This window comes from Diaphorina citri, unplaced genomic scaffold (assembly GCF_000475195.1).
Source record: "Diaphorina citri unplaced genomic scaffold, Diaci psyllid genome assembly version 1.1 scaffold62, whole genome shotgun sequence".
Lineage (NCBI taxonomy): Eukaryota > Metazoa > Arthropoda > Insecta > Hemiptera > Psyllidae > Diaphorina > Diaphorina citri.
Window position 1 is genome coordinate 360,205 of NW_007377499.1, and position 17,259 is coordinate 377,463.

Here is a 17,259-nt window from a genome sequence, read left to right on the forward strand (position 1 = left end):
GTACATGGAGGTTGAAACTCTTTTTGACGGGTTATTATCCCCCCCCCCTGCTGGTTCTCGGTCGTATTCAGGCAGCATCAGGCTGGGTGAGTAGCCGCGTATTCACCAAATGGAAGGTAAAACCCTCGTCTCGTGGAAAAAAAGGCTTCATTTGTTCTTATTACACATAGCGTAGGTAGGTACATGGAGGTTGAAACTCTTTTTGACGGGTTATTATCCCCCCCCCCCTATATATAAAAAATAATAATAATAAAATCCGATTTGAACCTTTGATATGATGTGTCAAAGTTAGGGGGTTTCCACTCAAGATTTTCAAGTTGGCCTTAACACAACCTAAACGTCCGGCTATGATAGATGGACACTCTAATTTATTCTACTGTATTTACGGCCTTACTTGTCTATGTAAGGCCTCCATAGCCAATACTCTGGCCTCTTGATCTCGAGGTGATGATTTAGGATCTCTACTGGCCAGTATAGTATAGTACTTACCTGTCTATGTAAGGCCTCCATAGCCAATACTCCGGCCTCTTGATCTCGAGGTGATGATTTAGGATCTCTACTGGCTAATATAGGCCGTGCATAGCGACTAGCGAATTGTTTCTCTGTGCCTGAAATGAAAATTTACAGGGAAAATTCACGAGTGTCGTGTCGTTTCACACTTAAAGCATCTCAATATTTTTTTTTGACTTGACTCGAAATAACCACCAGATCCGAAGTTCGACACCAACACTGCTGAGGTGGGTTCCAATCCAGAATATAGGTACATATTTCTAAACGGATGAAGTTCGTTCTCCTCTTATCTGTATGGGATAAAATTCGCCCGGGCGGGAATCGAACCCGCGTCCAAACGTTTACTTACCCTCCAAGCTATCTACTGGTAATTAAATGTACCTATTCACGTTTGTCATTCAAGTTACAGTAGGTTCACTTCCATCTACCTATAAATCATATATGTAAAATATTTGAACGTTCATTGAACGTACTGTGACTGAAGTACATAATTATGACTGAACGGATAGTGGGAATAGAGCGCTTGACTCACTCTTTCCATTTCCCCTTACTGATTCATTTCCAAGTGTTGAACTATGTCCACACATAGACGATCATACGATCACAAAAAAAAAAAAAAGATCGACTAGGTATGTGTGAACACAGCTTTATATAAGTCTCGACATGGAATTTTTTCACCACAAGATCTTATTTATTTCTAACTTCCAGGAAATTAAAAACTCGACAGTGGTAATAGAAAATCAACATCTGACAATTGTACATGTGATATGTATCATTACCATATGAAACTAAATAACTAACTACAAACTAAAAGCTATACAGACAGAGATAACAAGCAACATTTGAACGATATTGTTAGGTAGATACTTAAATAAACTTGGTTCTTTAAGGGTTGAATATAAATAAATAATAATAATAATAACTCCCCATATTGTTTTCTTCTTGCGGCATTGGACGCAGGTCCTTGCCTTGCGGCGGAACCCCCCCTCCACATGGTCATTAGTGAGATAAGAGCTAGGGACAGGATCCTCCTCCTCAGAGACGACAACGCGCAGCATCTGGGTCGGACCTTCCAGCCCTTCCGACGAGAGGAGCTCCGTGACGCCCTAAGGAGTGCTACCATGGATCTGTGGCAGGCAGAGTGGGACGCTGCGGACACTGGCCGTCTGACACATAAGTTCTTGGTCGGTGGAAGTCGATATTCTACAGTAACGCTCAAAGCCCTGAATAGGGTCAACGAACTACGCCGGGTGTGATAAGGGCTTTAGCCTAGGTACTGATCCGTCATCCCGCGCGAAAAGTGTTCTATAAGATGACAGCGTATCGACTCCGACGGTCGGGGCCGGGGTCCACCGTGCCGTTCGTTCGCGCGTGCGTAAGGACATTTTATGTCGTTCGGGAAAAAATCGTGTCGTGGGTAGTGGGAACGGGCCTTTACTAGGTAGAGTCGTCCGTGCTAAAGAGTCCGATTTCAATGAAATTTGACAGCAATGTTGTTCAACCATTAAGAGAAATAGAGTTTGGGCTCGGTCGGCGCTCTTATTTCAGAAGTTTACTCACTGTACAGTTACAACAAGTACTCACCTTCATCAAGAATACAATAGTTCCATTGTACTTCACTAAACACATGATTATCTTTGCGTATAATATCGTAGGATGCTATAATCAGATTGTGTTCTTTCATTCTGCTCCTCAGCTTTTCTCTCTCGTGAGGGGGACCTGCATACTGAAGAGGATTCAGAAATTTGTTCGGTAGAAATTTCAGTACTTCGTACATCCAATGACCTGGAGGGATAGAAGAGGTAAGATATGTGTATGAGTGAGACTGATTTAAACCACACATTGAGTTGAACTTTAAACTTAAATGAATTTTAATTGTGTCGAGCATAAATAATTTTCACAAATATCGTTCCTCGCTTAATATACTACGAAGTCAAGTATTTATAATGTTCTTACCTGTCAGTGTCGGAGGGCACACGACTAGACTGGGTAGCCTAGTCTCCTCCCCCAAACCACACATTGAGTTAAACTTAAATGAATTTTAAATGTGTCAAGCATAAATAATTTTCACAAATATCGTTCCTCGCTTAATATACTACGAAGTCAAGTATATATAATGTTCTTACCTGTCAGTGTCGGAGGGCACACGACTAGACTGGGTAGCCTAGTCTCCTCCCCCTCCTCCTCATGTCTACACCACTGGTCTCCAGCCAGTACACATATACCTCTCTCTCTCTCTCTCTCTCTCCACTTACCTGTCAGTGTCGGAGGGCACACGACTAGACTGGGTAGCCTAGTCTCCTCCCCCTCCTCCTCAGAACCTCCTTCGTGATAGGGATCGGGGCTTGGCAGGATAGGAGAAAGCCAGCCGTTCTGAGAACGAACATTATCTGTATAGGATGAAGGCAGGCGCGCTACCCTCCAAGGCTAAGTAAGGTAGCTCTTGATTGATTGATTAACAAATCTTAGGCTTGCCGCACATAGGCGTAGAAGAGCAACTTTGAGAAGCACGGAGTAGTGCGATGAATCCTGAAGATCCAAACCTATGAAAATGATAGAGACTTCTTACATTGGAGTCATGCGAATGCGATTAAGGTCTTCTAGAGTGTGAGAGGTCCTCTATCATTGTTATAGGTTTAGATTTTCAGGTGGCATCGCGCGATTCCGAGGCACGACTACGCTTCCAATGGACGGCAGACCTTATTGAGACTTCTTACACTAGAGTCATGCGATTTAGGTCTCCTAGACTGTGAGAGGTTCTCTATCATTGTTATAGGTTTAGATTTTCAGGCACGACTACGCTTCCAATGGACGGCAGACCTTATTCATGAATTTTGAGTAGATTTGTCAATCTCACCATTCCTCTGTTACTCTGTGGATGATGGCATAGGATTCAAGCTCTGTACAAAGTTACTCAAGTCATATTCCTCTTCATACTCTCTCTCATCCCACAGTTCTGGCAGAGTGTCTAGTAACCCCTTCAGTCCCCCTGGGTTTGTTCCACTCGAGCCTGCCTCCTGGCGACTGTCCTGTCCATCTAGACAGAACAGGTCTAGTATCTTGCCAGTGGCCATAGTATCTAGGTTTCTATTCTCACTGTTGATCACTGTGTTGGCGGTGAGTAGTTTGAACTTCTGCAGATTCATAATCTTCTCCTCCAGAGTATTCTTAGTGATGAGACGATAGACATTGACCACCTTCTTCTGACCTATGCGATGTGCGCGGTCCATTGCTTGCAAGTCCTGTGAAATAGAAAACATTGTAAAATGTTTAATAATAATATAACAAATGGACTCATCAAGTTGCTTCATAAACTTGGAATTTGCTTTAGCTGAGATTGGCTGCCTATTCCGTGAATCAGCCAAACCTTTTGTATCTGATATGAATGTGATATTCTTCCAGACTTGCACAGTCCATGTACCTACTTATATACTTACCAAACCAGTCTAGGAGTTCTCTCAACAGTTCAATGATGGGACCTTAGAGAATGACAAGACATTTGACACTTGTCAAAACATAGCTAATGGTTAAAAAAAACTATATCCCCAATTCCTGTTTTGTTCAGTAAACCAGATCATGCTTTTGAGATACTCAGTGCTTAAAAATCAGAGTCTCAGAAGTCCCTTTGAAAAGGACATTTGTAGACTGTAGAGGAACAATTCAGTCCAAACCAAATTACCATACTGCAGTCAACTTGATTTGCAATGATTTCAGAATGTTGAAATGTAACAGAATGGAATATTTACAACCAGGTTCCCCTGTCAGACGGAGATAGGTAACTCCGGGCATTTCACATCTGAAATATCAAAATAGTAAATATTGTTGTTATGTAGGTCCAATTCATTCACATCAAGTACAACTTAGAGCTGAATCCTCCTCGTCTAAAATATCAGCAGAATAGCTGACAAGAAATCACATTCGTTGTCATATGGTTCCATGAAAGTGTTAAAACTCCCGAAATAGATCTCATTGTGTCGTTCTCGGAACGGCTGGCTTTCTCCTGTCCTGTCTTCCTTCTATCTTCGCTCTTGGGACCATTATATGTCTATTGTTTAAAGTTTAAGCGTATGAAAGAAATGAATGAAATGAGGTCATTACGTTTTGGGTCCCATCGGGCCCCACGGAGGACATCTAAAGATGCGATGGACGATTGACTGGAAATGTGTGGACCTGGACCACTTACCTGTCAGTGTCGGAGGGCACACGACTAGACTGGGTAGCCTAGTCTCCTCCCCCTCCTCCTCATGTCTACACCACTGGTCTCCAGCCAGTACACATATACCTCTCTCTCTCTCTCTCTCCACTTACCTGTCAGTGTCGGAGGACACACGACTAGACTGGGTAGCCTAGTCTCCTCCCCCTCCTCCTCATGTCTACACCACTGGTCTCCAGCCAGTACACATATACCTCTATCTCTCTCTCTCTTCACTTACCTGTCAGTGTCGGAGGGCACACGACTAGACTGGGTAGCCTAGTCTCCTCCCCCTCCTCCTCATGTCTACCTACCCCGGACTGTCTTAATTTTAACAGGACCCTTATTGTCAGTGTGTACACGTGCTAGTTTTAGACCACCCCGTATGCCCTTCGTGCAGAAAGAAAAAGACAAACTAGTTACAACTACACAGGTATACACGGAGTGAAAAGTCCACAGATAGGTACCTACCTACCTGTAATAGTGAAATGGTCAAGGTGCTAGTCTGGTAATTAGGGGAGCGCGGGTTCGACTCCAGCCGAGGAATGAAATTATAAATATACTCATTTATTTCGAGGATTACGTAGTAGAGAACGTCACGTGCGTGCTAGTTTTAGACCACCCCGTATGCCCTTCGTGCAGAAAGAAAAAGACAAACTATAGTTACAACTACATAGGTATACACGGAGTGAAAAGTCCACAGATAGGTACCTACCTGTAATAGTGAAATGGTCAAGGTGCTAGTCTGGTTATTAGGGAGCGCGGGTTCGACTCCAGCCGAGGAATGAAATTATAAATATACTCATTTATTTCGAGGATTACGTAGTAGAGAACGTCACGTGCTAACCTAAACTCTGCCGCAAATCCATAATATAAACATACAAATAGGTATAGGTAGTCACCTCATGCATACCAGGGTTAATCTCTATGTCGTAAGTCTGTGCGTGGTAGAAATAATAATAACAGATAGAGGTGAGAAAAAATAAAATAATAATAACAGGTACGAGTAGGTACCTACATATTTATAAAAACAAAATTTGAAATTATTGAAGTTAAAAAATAGCTTTTTTTTCCCAAGCCAAATTACTTGAAATTGGAAACAAGCTCCTCCTCTTCAAAGGGGTTCGCTGGTCTACTTACCTAGCTTCACGTTTTGTATCTTCCCTAACGAGACACACATATATACCTGGAATACCCCAAGCCAAATTACTTGAAATTGGAAACAAGCTCCTCTTCAAAGGGGTTCGCTGGTCTACTTACCTAGCTTCACGTTTTGTATCTTCCCTAACGAGACACACATATATACCTGGAATACATGGTTCTGTTTAACATCGTTGAGGTCCAGATTTTTCATCCTAGCAAAGTCCTGATATAGTTTCTCCTGTAGAGGACTCAGGTCACAATAATAATCCTGGGTTATCTTGGGAGGAAGATCTTTGAGTACATCTTGTTTCACACGTCTCAGTACAAGCGGTAGAACCTGGGAATCCAAATCAATAAAGTAAAATATAAATACATAAATAATTCAATATTGCCTTGCTAAGGAAACAGAAAAGGTTGAGTGCGAAGGGCATCCGAACGTAAATTATTTTGTAGCCAAAACCAAATGTCAGAGCTATAATATATATGTCCACATAGACGATCATACGATCACAAAAAAAAGGCATCAGATCGATGTTGATCTGGAAAAAAGATCATCGACTATGTGTTGACACAGCTTTATATAAGTCTCGACATGGAATTTTTTCACCACAAGATCTTATTTATTTCTAACTTCCAGGAAATTAAAAACTCGACAGTGGTAATAGAAAATCAACATCTGACAATTGTACATGTGATATGTATCATTACCATATGAAACTAAATAACTAACTACAAACTAAAAGCTATACAGACAGAGATAACAAGCAACATTTGAACGATATTGTTAGGTAGATACTTAAATAAACTTGGTTCTTTAAGGGTTGAATATAAATAAATAATAATAATAATAACAACTCCCCATATTGTTTTCATCTTGCGGCATTGGACGCAGGTCCTTGCGGCGGAACCCCCCCTCCACATGGTCATCAGTGAGATAAGAGCTAGGGACAGGATCCTCCTCCTCCTCAGAGACGACAACGCGCAGCATCTGGGTCGGACCTTCCAGCCTCTCCGACGAGAGGAGCTCCGTGACGCCCTAAGGAGTGCTACCATGGATCTGTGGCAGGCAGAGTGGGACGCTGCGAACACTGGCCGTCTGACACATAAGTTCTTCCCGAGTGTAATGGCGAGAGTGGAACTCCATCTACCACTCAACCGCCGAATTACCAGGGCAGCAACTGGCCACTTCCTTAACTGTGCCGGCTACCGGGCCCGCATACTCAAGCTGCAGAGAGCGCGACACTCCCGATCACCGGATCATCTCCTGTCCCTGCTTCCCTTGCCAGCTCACTCCGCCTTGGACCTGCTGACACCCTCCTGCTAAAGAATATTCCCCTACACCGTGCAGCCTGGCCCACCTTGGAGGCCTTCTCGTGGCCAATCATTCCAGAACCCGATGAAGCCGACCAATCGATTGACAGCCGCCGACACACTTGTTACATATCACACTTTAGCTTGAGCCGCCCAACCACATCAGGGGCTTACCCCTAAGGCAGAATGCCCGCAGACCATAACCAGACGCTAGCCAATTACTAAACGGCCGTTTCAATAAGATGAACCCTCTAAGGCAGAATGCCGCCCCACAAGGCAGAATGCCGCCGACCTTAACTAGACGCTTCCGGCGGAGTCCGATACTAAAACCATAACCTTCCCCCACCCAACACCCAGGGGGCTGCAAGAAAGGTAAAGGAGGCATCAAGCCCCCAGGTACGGGCTAGTCCCATTCTTTGCAGAGATAATACAATGTTGACAGTGTTCGGTTAGAACTAGACCTGGCCGTTGAACAGGCTGATCACTCGCACCCTGACAGGCCACTTTCAGGACTGTGAGGACTACAGGAAGCGGATACTCACTCTCGTGGGAGAGGAAGGACTCTGTGAGCACTGTGGTGACCTCGAAGACACTATACACAGAATAAAGACATGCCCTCGATATGAGGATAAGAGAAACGATGCCATGCTAGCCTTAGGCCTGACAGTTGGTGGCGAAATCCCTCTAGACCAGATCCCCCAGAACGGGGTTGCCTCGAAACTACTGACCGAGTTTTCCAGGCCGCTTGCCCCCCATGATTGACACAATACGGCGTTGCGCAGAAAGCGCACGGTCAGAGCTGAGCCAGTGACGCTAAAAGCGAAGGGTGCGCGATCCAGATGAAACTCGCGCGCACGACCTAAATGACAGCTACAGAAAACAATGCTACTGACCACCGCACAACCGCGAACGGGCGGTGCGGTGGGCCCCGGTCGGTGGAAGTCGATATTCTACAGTAACGCTCAAAGCCCTGAATGGGGTCAACGAACTACGCCGGGTGTGATAAGGGCTTAAGCCTAGGTCCTCACTTACCTGTCAGTGTCGGAGGGCACACGACTAGACTGGGTAGCCTAGTCTCCTCCCCCTCCTCCTAGGCAATAGAGATAAATAATAATAACAGGTACCAAATAATAATAACAGATAGAGGTGAGAAAAAATAAAATAATAATAACAGGTACGAGTAGGTACCTCTGCAGAGTTTTACCCAGGCCCATATCGTCACACAGGATACCGTGTAGATTATATCGCCTTAGAAACCACAGCCAGTTGACACCAGCCTGCTGATACGAGCGTAGGGTTACCGTGAGACCTAGGGCACTGGGCAGAGTAAAGTCAGGTATGCGAGACGGATCGAATAGTTGTTCTAGGAAGCGGGATTCCGAGGCTTTGCGAGAGGCGAGATCTGCCGGGAGGTGTAGGGAGGAGCATACCTGTCAAACAAGAGACTTTATTCAAACTGCTGGCTAAGAGGGATTCTTCAGACCTACATAGGTACATTGGCAGTATAATAAAATATTTGTAATGCCTACATTCTGGTGTTCTCGTGTTCACTCTTTTTGTTATGAGATGAAAATCAATGAAAAACTACGATTTAAACTTTATTCATGCACAAATATGGAGGGGGAAAAATCCTCCCAATGGATACAAAAGTTGTATTGGATTATGTGAAATTTAATTCTTCAGTCATCATACGAAATTTCTCTTTGGACTGGCAGTGGGTGTGGTAGGGGGCCATTGTCCAATCCAGTCCAAAGAGAAATTTCGTATGATGACTGAATTAAAAGTCACATGATCGAATACAACTAAAGTGACCACGTTACCTGAGTAGAGTTGGGAAGAAGAAGAAACCATCAATATATTCTTCGACAACTTTATTTTAAGTAGGTTTTTATGTGATGGGGGGATTGCTGTCCATGTTCACAATACGTGATCACTCTTTTTATTATGAGATGAAAATCAAAGAAAAACTACGATTTAAACTTTATTCATGCACAAATATGGAGGGGGAAAAATCCTCCCAATGAATACAAAAGTTGTATTGGATTATGTGAAGTTTAATTCAGTCATCATACGAAATTTCTCTTTGGACTAGTTTGGAATGGCAGTGGGTGTGGTAGGGGGCCATTGTCCAAACTAGTCCAAAGAGAAATTTCGTATGATGACTGAATTAAAAGTCACATGATCGAATACAACTAAAGTGACCACGTTACCTGAGTAGAGTTGCTAGGTGTGGATGTACCTAGAGCTGAGTCCAGAGGCATAAGATGAATACAGGTGGCAAAACAAGAGGTAGCTCCCAGACGTACCCAAGTGTCTTGATCACTAACACGACCTGGCGGAAGGGTATGTAAGGGGTTAATTCCAATCTAATGATCCTAGGGGATGTAATGGGCTAATTCCAATCTGATGATCCTAGGGGATGTAATGGGTTAATTCCAGTGTGATGATCCTAGGGGATGTTATGGGTTAATTCCAATCTGATGATCCTAGGGAATGTAATGGGTGAATTTCAATCTGATGATCCTAGGGAATGTAATGGGGGAATTCCAATCTGATGATCCTAGGGGATGTAATGGGCTAATTCCAATCTGATGATCCTAGGGGATGTAATGGGCTAATTCCAATCTGATGATCCTAGGGGATGTAATGGGTTAATTCCAATCTGATGATCCTAGGGGATGTTATGGGTTAATTCCAATCTGATGATCCTAGGGAATGTAATGGGTGAATTTCAATCTGATGATCCTAGGGGTTCACAATATAAACTTTTTCCCGATGTTAATACGCAATAAATGAACTCAGCACACGACTTTTCATTAACTGCTGTGGATGGAAGAGATTGTGTCGGACAAGGAATCGATCTCACACTTCCTTGTGTCTTGAAGGAACTTAGGAAATTGAACGTAGAGTTCTTGATACAGGGGAAAAACACCCACAATCTAATGATCCTAGGGGATGTAATGGGTCAATTCCAATCTGATGATCCTAGGGAATGTAATGGGTCAATTCCAATCTGATGATCCTAGGGGATGTAATGGGTCAATTCCAATCTGATGATCCTAGGGAATGTAATGGGTGAATTGATACAGGGGAAAAACACCCATTAAATTCACTTAGAACAATAATAACGAAAAGGAAATTTTTGCCTCAAAAAATGTTGTTCTTTTTTTTCCGAAAGTCCTTCTTTCTTGTCATTTCAATCAAATAGTCTTGTCATGTGTGGCTTTTCATTTCGCCTTCTCGAACCTTCTATCTCTATTTTAATCGGAGGAGGAGGAGGAGAAGGAAGAAGAAACCTTTATAACATTTGTGTCTGACTTAGTATAGTGTGTCAATTGGCAACTCAATAGTTGAGCAGTTCGTCTAATAAGAAAAACACCCATTAAATTCACTTAGAACAATAATAACAAAAAGGTGGGGACAGCAAAATTTGAGCAGGAAATTTTTGCCTCAAAAAATGTTGTTCTTTTTTTTCCGAAAGTCCTTCTTTCTTGTCATTTCAATCAAATAGTCTTGTCATGTGTGGCTTTTCATTTCGCCTTCTTGAACCTTCTATCTCTATTTCAATCGGAGGAGGAGGAGGAGGAGGAAAAGGAAGAAGAAACCTTTATAACATTTGTGTCTGACTTAGTATAGTGTGTCAATTGGCAACTCAATAGTTGAGCAGTTCGTCTAATAAAAGATTGATATATATACGGGGAAAGAACATTAGATATTCACATAAGTTCGTTTGAAGTATTATGTCTATCCATTAAAACGGAGCATAAAGAACGGAATATTCGGGCCGAATAACGTTGCTCATTTATTTTTCCCCCCCAGTGAAGGTGGGCGGATCAGTACACAATACACATAGAGTAAACACAGAATGAATTTTTAAAGAAATATTTGGAGCTGTCCAACGGGGAAAGAACATTAGATATTCACATAAGTTCGTTTGAAGTATTATGTCTATCCATTAAAGCGGAGCATAAAGAACGGAATATTCGGGCCGAATAACGTTGCTCATTTATTTTTCCCCCCAGTGAAGGTGGGCGGATCAGTACACAATACACATAGAGTAAACACAGAATGAATTTTTAAAGAAATATTTGGAGCTGTCCAAACCCCAGGAGGCATGACAAGCACTTCATTTGATTGTCAGCGGCGATAGTAAGAGGGTAGAGTTCAAATTGAAGTGTACATTTTTTAGTGAAATATTCTTTGGAAAAACTCGTCTAACAAAAATCTGAATTTCGACGGCATTTTTTCCTTTTTTTTTATAAATAAACACAATATATAAATCAATCTAAAAGTTTTTTAAAAAATAAAATACTCAAAAATAACATAGGTGAACAAAAATAAACAGATTTTTATTGGAGAGTTTTTGCAACCAAAATTAGCGTCCCGTTAAGTGAACTTTTTAACGTTATTTGACGAAAAGTCGTTTCTGCGCAGGTGCCGAATTCAATGAACGTTAAACACTTCAATTCACGGGACGCTAATTTTGGTTGCAAAAAATCTCTATTTTTGTTTCTCTCCAGGGCTTTCTTTTCCCCGAAATTTAGATGGGTTTACATTTTTTTATTATTATTATTATTTCCGGGGCAATCACATTTAAATTACCTACTACAAAAAATTCTACAACCACAAAAGTAATGGAATAGGTCTTCAATTTAGCCCACTTTAGTTTCAATTTCGTAAACCGTCTTCAATCTGGGTTACGGATTTTATTCTGTTTCCCAAGGCGGTGAAAAACACGGTGCCGACAAATTTGGCGGCAGTGGCGGAGGCAAAACCAACGAGGCCGACAAATATCAACATCGCTCCAACAAGGGAAGGAAACAGAAATCCAGCTCGTTGGAATCATCGAGTGAAGAAGAACTGGAGGATGATGTGGAGAAGGAGTTGAAGGAGATAGAGGAAGAAGAGAAGAGAAAGAAGAGGGACAAGAAACTGGGACAGATGGGGAAGAACAGTAGCAGTACGAGCAGTGGAGAGAGTATGACTAAGAGAAGGGAGAGAAGAACAATAATAAAGATCAGCAGAATAACAAAGATCGTGACAGCAAAGGCAGCACAGATAGTAAGCAGGACACTAAAAACAAACAGGTAAAACTTGAGCAGAATAATGTTCTAATAAAACTAATATGGAAGAAAAGACATTTCAACAGGGATTCAAAATTTCAAAATTAGAAAAAAAAACCGGAAGATTTATTTTGGGGGGTTTGGAGTCCTTCAAGTCCAAAAAATCAACTTTTTCTTTCTCGTTTCAGACAAGTAACAAAGAGACCATGGATTCAATCCGAATTAAATGGATTCAAGTATCTGGATTCAATGGATTTGAGAAAGTCAGCTCCCATGGCGTAGTGGTCACTGTGCTTGCCTTGCACGCGGGAGACCCGGGTTCGATTCCCGGCGGGGTCAAGAAATTTGTATCATGCAATCATGCAAATGATTGATTCCGTGACTGGCTGTTGCGGGGCCCACTCAGCCTCGTGAGGAAAATGAGTAGCTATGACATATAAATGCTAATTCTAATCTGATGATCCTCCCAATAAATCTCCCATCTTTGACTACATTACTATATATGATTTATCTTATCATCAATGAACAAAAGAAGTAAATTCAAAGTTTCAACTCAACAAGTTCTTTCCTTTTGTCTTTTTTTATCGTCCCGAAATTGAAGAGAGGAGAACAGGAGAAAGTCGGCCGTACCGAGAACGAACCTTATCTGTTTAGGATAAAGTTCGCCCCGGGTGGAAATCGAACCCGCGACCTAGTGGTTACAAGGCTTACGCAGCCCTCCAAGCGAGGCTGGCTGAACTACTAGTACAGATAAATAACGTTTTATCAAATTTTATCAAAGCTTAGTACTTACCGATGTTCGTCACCGGAACGGCTGGCTTTCTCCTATAAGACCTTAGCAGTTACAGTTCCCTCTTCTTACCGAGCAATGGTACAACGAGTATGTAGTATCAAGTAGGGTACTGCTTTGAGTTCCATCTTGTCCAGAATATTCAACACAATGCTTCCACAGCGCCTTGTCTTACAAACCTCTTGATAATAATAATAATAATTAATAGTTCTTACCGAGCAATGGTACAACGAGTATTTTATCAAAGTTTAGTACTTACCGATGTTCGTCCTCGGAACGGCTGGCTTTCTCCTATAAGACCTTAGCAGTTACAGTCCCCTCTTCTTACCGAGCAATGGTACAACGAGCAGTATCAAGTAATCAAGTAGGGTACTGCTTTGAGTTCCATCTTGTCCAGAATATTGCACAATGCTTCCACAGCGCCTTGTCTTACAAACCTCTTGAAAATAATAATAATAAATAGTTCTTACCGAGCAATGGTACAACGAGTAGTATCAAGTAGGGTACTGCTTTGAGTTCCATCTTGTCCAGAATATTGCACAATGCTTCCACAGCGCCTTGTCTTACTATATCCGGCTGCGAGGCGTTGAGTAGAGGAAGCACCTGGGATAGCACAGTGCTCATCACGGCATTAGGTTGTAGCGTGGCCAGTATGGATAAACACCGCGCTCCCATGTGACGGACAGCACGGTACGGGTGAGTGAGCAACAAACACAGGCGAGACTGGAGAGATAGGAGCTGACAACATCAAATCAAATCATCAATTATTTCTGGTAAAGAGAAGAGCTTTTTCCAACTTTTGTGGATACCAGAGCATTACAACGTGCCTCCTTTACTATTAATTCTCATTCATCATCAATCTTTTTACACTGGTAATGTCGCTACAGGTCGCCATACGATTAAAGTAGCTACTCAATTGTCCTGCAGGAGGCTGAGTGCACCCCGAACTCCAAGCAAGCACAGAGCAGTAAAAACTTCGATCCTACCGGGAACTAAGGAATAGGAGGAGATACTTACAGAATTCAGTAGCGTAGGGTGAAGAGAGGGTGCAATGACTTCAAACACCTGTAGACACGACACTAGAGATCTCGTAATGTCGCTACAGGTCGCCATACGATTAAAGTAGCTACTCAATTGTCCTAAACCTAAAGTGAAGCAGGAGGCTGAGTGCACCCCGAACTCCAAGCAAGCACAGAGCAGTAAAAACTTCGATCCTACCGGGAACTATGTGAGGAAGAGGAGGAGATACTTACAGAATTCAGTAGCGTAGGGTGAAGAGAGGGTGCAATGACTTCAAACACCTGTAGACACGACACTAGAGATCTTGCGGCCTCGTCATCCCCCACTAGAACTGAGCTATCTGAAATTCAAGAAAAATAGTACAATAGTTTTTAATTTAAAATTCAATTTTCACTCTAATATGGCAAGATTTTTCTTCAAAACTGATCAAGTGATCACCATCCATACGAAAAGTCACTCCAAATTTCATTTGTAAAAAAAAAAATAAAAGATGATGATGATACAGTAAAAAGCAACCTCCGTGGCCGAGTAGATATCAGGTACAATAGTTTTTAATTTAAAATTCAATTTTCACTGTAATATGGCAAGATTTTTCTTTAAAACTGATCAAGTGATCACCATCCATACGAAAAGTCACTCCAAATTTCATTTGTAAAAAAAAATAAAAGATGATGATGATACAGTAAAAAGCAACCTCCGTGGCCGAGTAGATATCACACAAGGCTTGCACACTGGAGGTCTCGGGTTAGATTCCCGGCGAGGTCCAAGTTTTTTAATTGAAATAAATAGAAAATGTGCTTACCGAAACTGTCTGGGTTGACTGTATTGATGAGTTGTGATGTCATCATATCCCACAGCTTGGGTAAGTTATCCGGTAGAGATTCACCGAAATGTTTGACAATAGCTTTCAGAGCGAGAGAGGCACCTCGACACTGGTTCTTAGTTTGCTTCTGAACCTGAGGACAGAAATATAACTAGTGATTTAGATTTAGACAACTAGCAGAAAAACAACTGTAGAATTCACGCGAAAAAAGAGTTGCTATATCGGTGTCTCCTAAGACCCCATAAAGTATAAAGCCTAATAATGAGCGAAAGCCCTTTATGTGTTAAACGTTTTTTTCATCGACATTGTACAAACCTTGGTTCGAAAGTTAGGCCGAAACAAAACTAACAAGAAGAGAGTCCCTGAAGGCTCTATATAAAAATCAATGTCACAATTTCTTCATTCCTTTATGCTTCATGTGAACATTTTTTACAAATTTCACCCAGATCGGACTAAATGTTCAGGCGTTACGTGGCATGAACATACAAACAGACAAACCAAAGACAAAATCGTTCGAGTTAAAACTTGGTATTTACCCTTTTTAGCGTCAACTAACCAAAGAACGGGGGAAAACACTATGAGTCGTTCTTAATAACAAATGTTCTTTATATTTCCAGGAGGAGGTGGAAGAGACCCCTATAGTAGAAAGCAAGATGACAGTCACGTCACAGGAAAAAGCAAAAGCCCTTTATGTGTTAAACGTGTTTGCCAAAATTTCATGGACACTGGACAAACCTTGGTTCGAAAGTTAGGCCGAAACAAAACTACCAAGAAGAGAGTCCCTGGAGGCTCTATATAAAAATCAATGTCACAGTTTCTTCATTCCTTTATGCTTTATATTATGTGAACATTTTTTACAAATTTCACCCAAATCGGACTAAATGTTCAGGCGTTACGTGGCATGAACATACAAACAGACAAACCAAAGACAAAATCGTTCGAGTTAAAACTTGGTATTTGATTGTCAAACATCAATCTGATCTGTATCAGTGTAGAATAAAACAAGAGGAAGAAGAAAATTCAAGTTAGAATTAAAAGGATTTCTGTCAGGGTCAGAATAGATGGAGGAAAACGAAGTCTTCGTGGCAAGCTGACAAGCATTCAAGCTGAAAACAGTTCAAACTCCTTTTCATGCCTCTTAAAAACCAGAAAAATAAGGACCTTCAACGTATTTTTATAGCCTTTTGCCTTTTATTTCATGCCTCAAAAAGAAAAAAAAGCTATAGGTTGAACGTAAAACAAACTTTAGATTTTGGTGGGAAGGGACATGAACAACTTTATTTTATGAGTGACAGGTGTAAGAGCTAGAGGTAGGCAAGATCATCTATTATGCAAAACTAGGGCTCTCCTTTCTATACTATTCTGTTCCAAATGAATACAACTTTATGTGGTAAAAGAAAAAAATACAGAGGGTATAGGTTCGTATACCGACGAACGTGAAAGGAAGGAGGAAGGAGGAAGGAGGAGGAGGAAGAAGAAACCATCAATATATTCTTCGACAACTTTATTTTAAGTAGGTTTTTATGTGATGGGGGGATTGCTGTCCATGTTCACAATACTAGGGAAGAAGAGTACAGTTTTGTACAATAGGCAACAATATTATGCAACTTTTTCCTAACATTCCGTTACAGTTAGGGAGAAGTACAGTTTTGTTCAATATGCAACAATGCATGCTGAGAGAAAGGCAAAGTTTCGTTCAATATTATGCAACTTTTTCCTCGTGGAAAAGAAATGGTGTAGTTCTGATTTTTTGCCCAAAAGGTCCGGGATGGTGTCCTGAATAAGGGTTCAAAAGTCTCAAGTCGAGACTTTACGGCTAGCGGAACTAGAAGGGCGTAAGTGTCATTTTTCGTGACTTTTTTAGTTTTTTGCAAATATCTCGAAAACCGTTGGTTGTAGCGAAAAAAGTATTCGGATCGATTTTGTTCAAAATTAAATTCCCTACAAAATGGTTACTTCCATTTTGTCCTACAACTTACGGTTGTGGCACCAAAAGGGCGTAAGTCGCGAGTTTTTTTGCAATTATTTCAAAAACCGTAAATCCTAGCGCAAAATTAACCATCCCAAATTGTTCTGGACGTAATTTCCTACAAAAATGACTGTAAGCACTTTCTCATAGGAGCAACCGTTTTCCCGGAAAATTCGTTCAATAGACGTGCTGTTCACTTCTCATTCTCCTATGCATTTAGCATAGTCATTTTTGTAGGAAATTACGTCCAGAACAATTTGGGATGGTTAATTTTGCGCTAGGATTTACGGTTTTTGAAATAATTGCAGAAAAATTAATAGTTCTTACCGAGCAATGGTACAACGAGTAGTATCAAGTAGGGTACTGCTTTGAGTTCCATCTTGTCCCAAATAAATCTCCCATCTTTGACTACATTAGGTACTATTTATCTTATCCTCA

General features: G+C 41.5%; 2 protein-coding genes and 1 pseudogene across 5 annotated transcripts in view; 1 reads left to right on the forward strand and 2 right to left on the reverse strand.

The window, feature by feature from the left end:
* The first annotated feature begins 1,190 nt into the window (after positions 1-1,190).
* LOC103518657 lies at positions 1,191-7,505 on the forward strand. 3 transcript variants are annotated; one of them, XM_026830391.1, is made up of 3 exons: positions 1,191-1,688; positions 6,954-7,136; positions 7,257-7,505. In XM_026830391.1, the coding sequence occupies exons 1-3, from the start codon at positions 1,503-1,505 to the stop codon at positions 7,302-7,304; spliced, it is 417 nt and encodes a 138-aa protein (XP_026686192.1). In that variant the 5' UTR covers positions 1,191-1,502; the 3' UTR covers positions 7,305-7,505. The 3 variants fall into 3 exon arrangements, with proteins under 3 accessions (XP_026686192.1, XP_026686187.1, XP_008481961.1); XM_026830386.1 differs by having other exon boundaries at positions 1,191-1,683; positions 6,949-7,136; XM_008483739.3 differs by lacking the exon at positions 1,191-1,688 and having other exon boundaries at positions 6,457-7,136.
* Positions 2,063-17,259, reverse strand: part of LOC103518853 (TATA-binding protein-associated factor 172) — a 54,038-nt gene continuing 38,841 nt past the window's right edge. For both annotated transcript variants that reach the window (XM_026830352.1, XM_026830355.1), the window contains exons 20-26: positions 14,832-14,985; positions 14,263-14,369; positions 13,480-13,747; positions 9,367-9,488; positions 8,345-8,586; positions 4,819-4,916; positions 2,063-2,295 (exon numbers count right to left, since the gene is read on the reverse strand). In XM_026830352.1, the coding sequence (XP_026686153.1) occupies positions 2,078-2,295; positions 4,819-4,916; positions 8,345-8,586; positions 9,367-9,488; positions 13,480-13,747; positions 14,263-14,369; positions 14,832-14,985 (1,209 nt within the window). In that variant the 3' untranslated portion in view covers positions 2,063-2,077. The remainder of the gene's footprint in view (positions 2,296-4,818; positions 4,917-8,344; positions 8,587-9,366; positions 9,489-13,479; positions 13,748-14,262; positions 14,370-14,831; positions 14,986-17,259) is intronic.
* Positions 2,983-3,748, reverse strand: LOC108253657 (annotated as a pseudogene).

Bases quoted from the DNA above. Each gene is read 5' to 3' on its own strand.
- LOC103518657 (XM_008483739.3), top strand. From the start codon at position 6,765: ATGGTCATCAGTGAGATAAGAGCTAGGGACAGGATCCTCCTCCTCCTC. The intron at 7,137-7,256 runs TCCGCCTTGGAC...AAGCCGACCAAT, and splicing joins TGCTTCCCTTGCCAGCTCAC to CGATTGACAGCCGCCGACAC.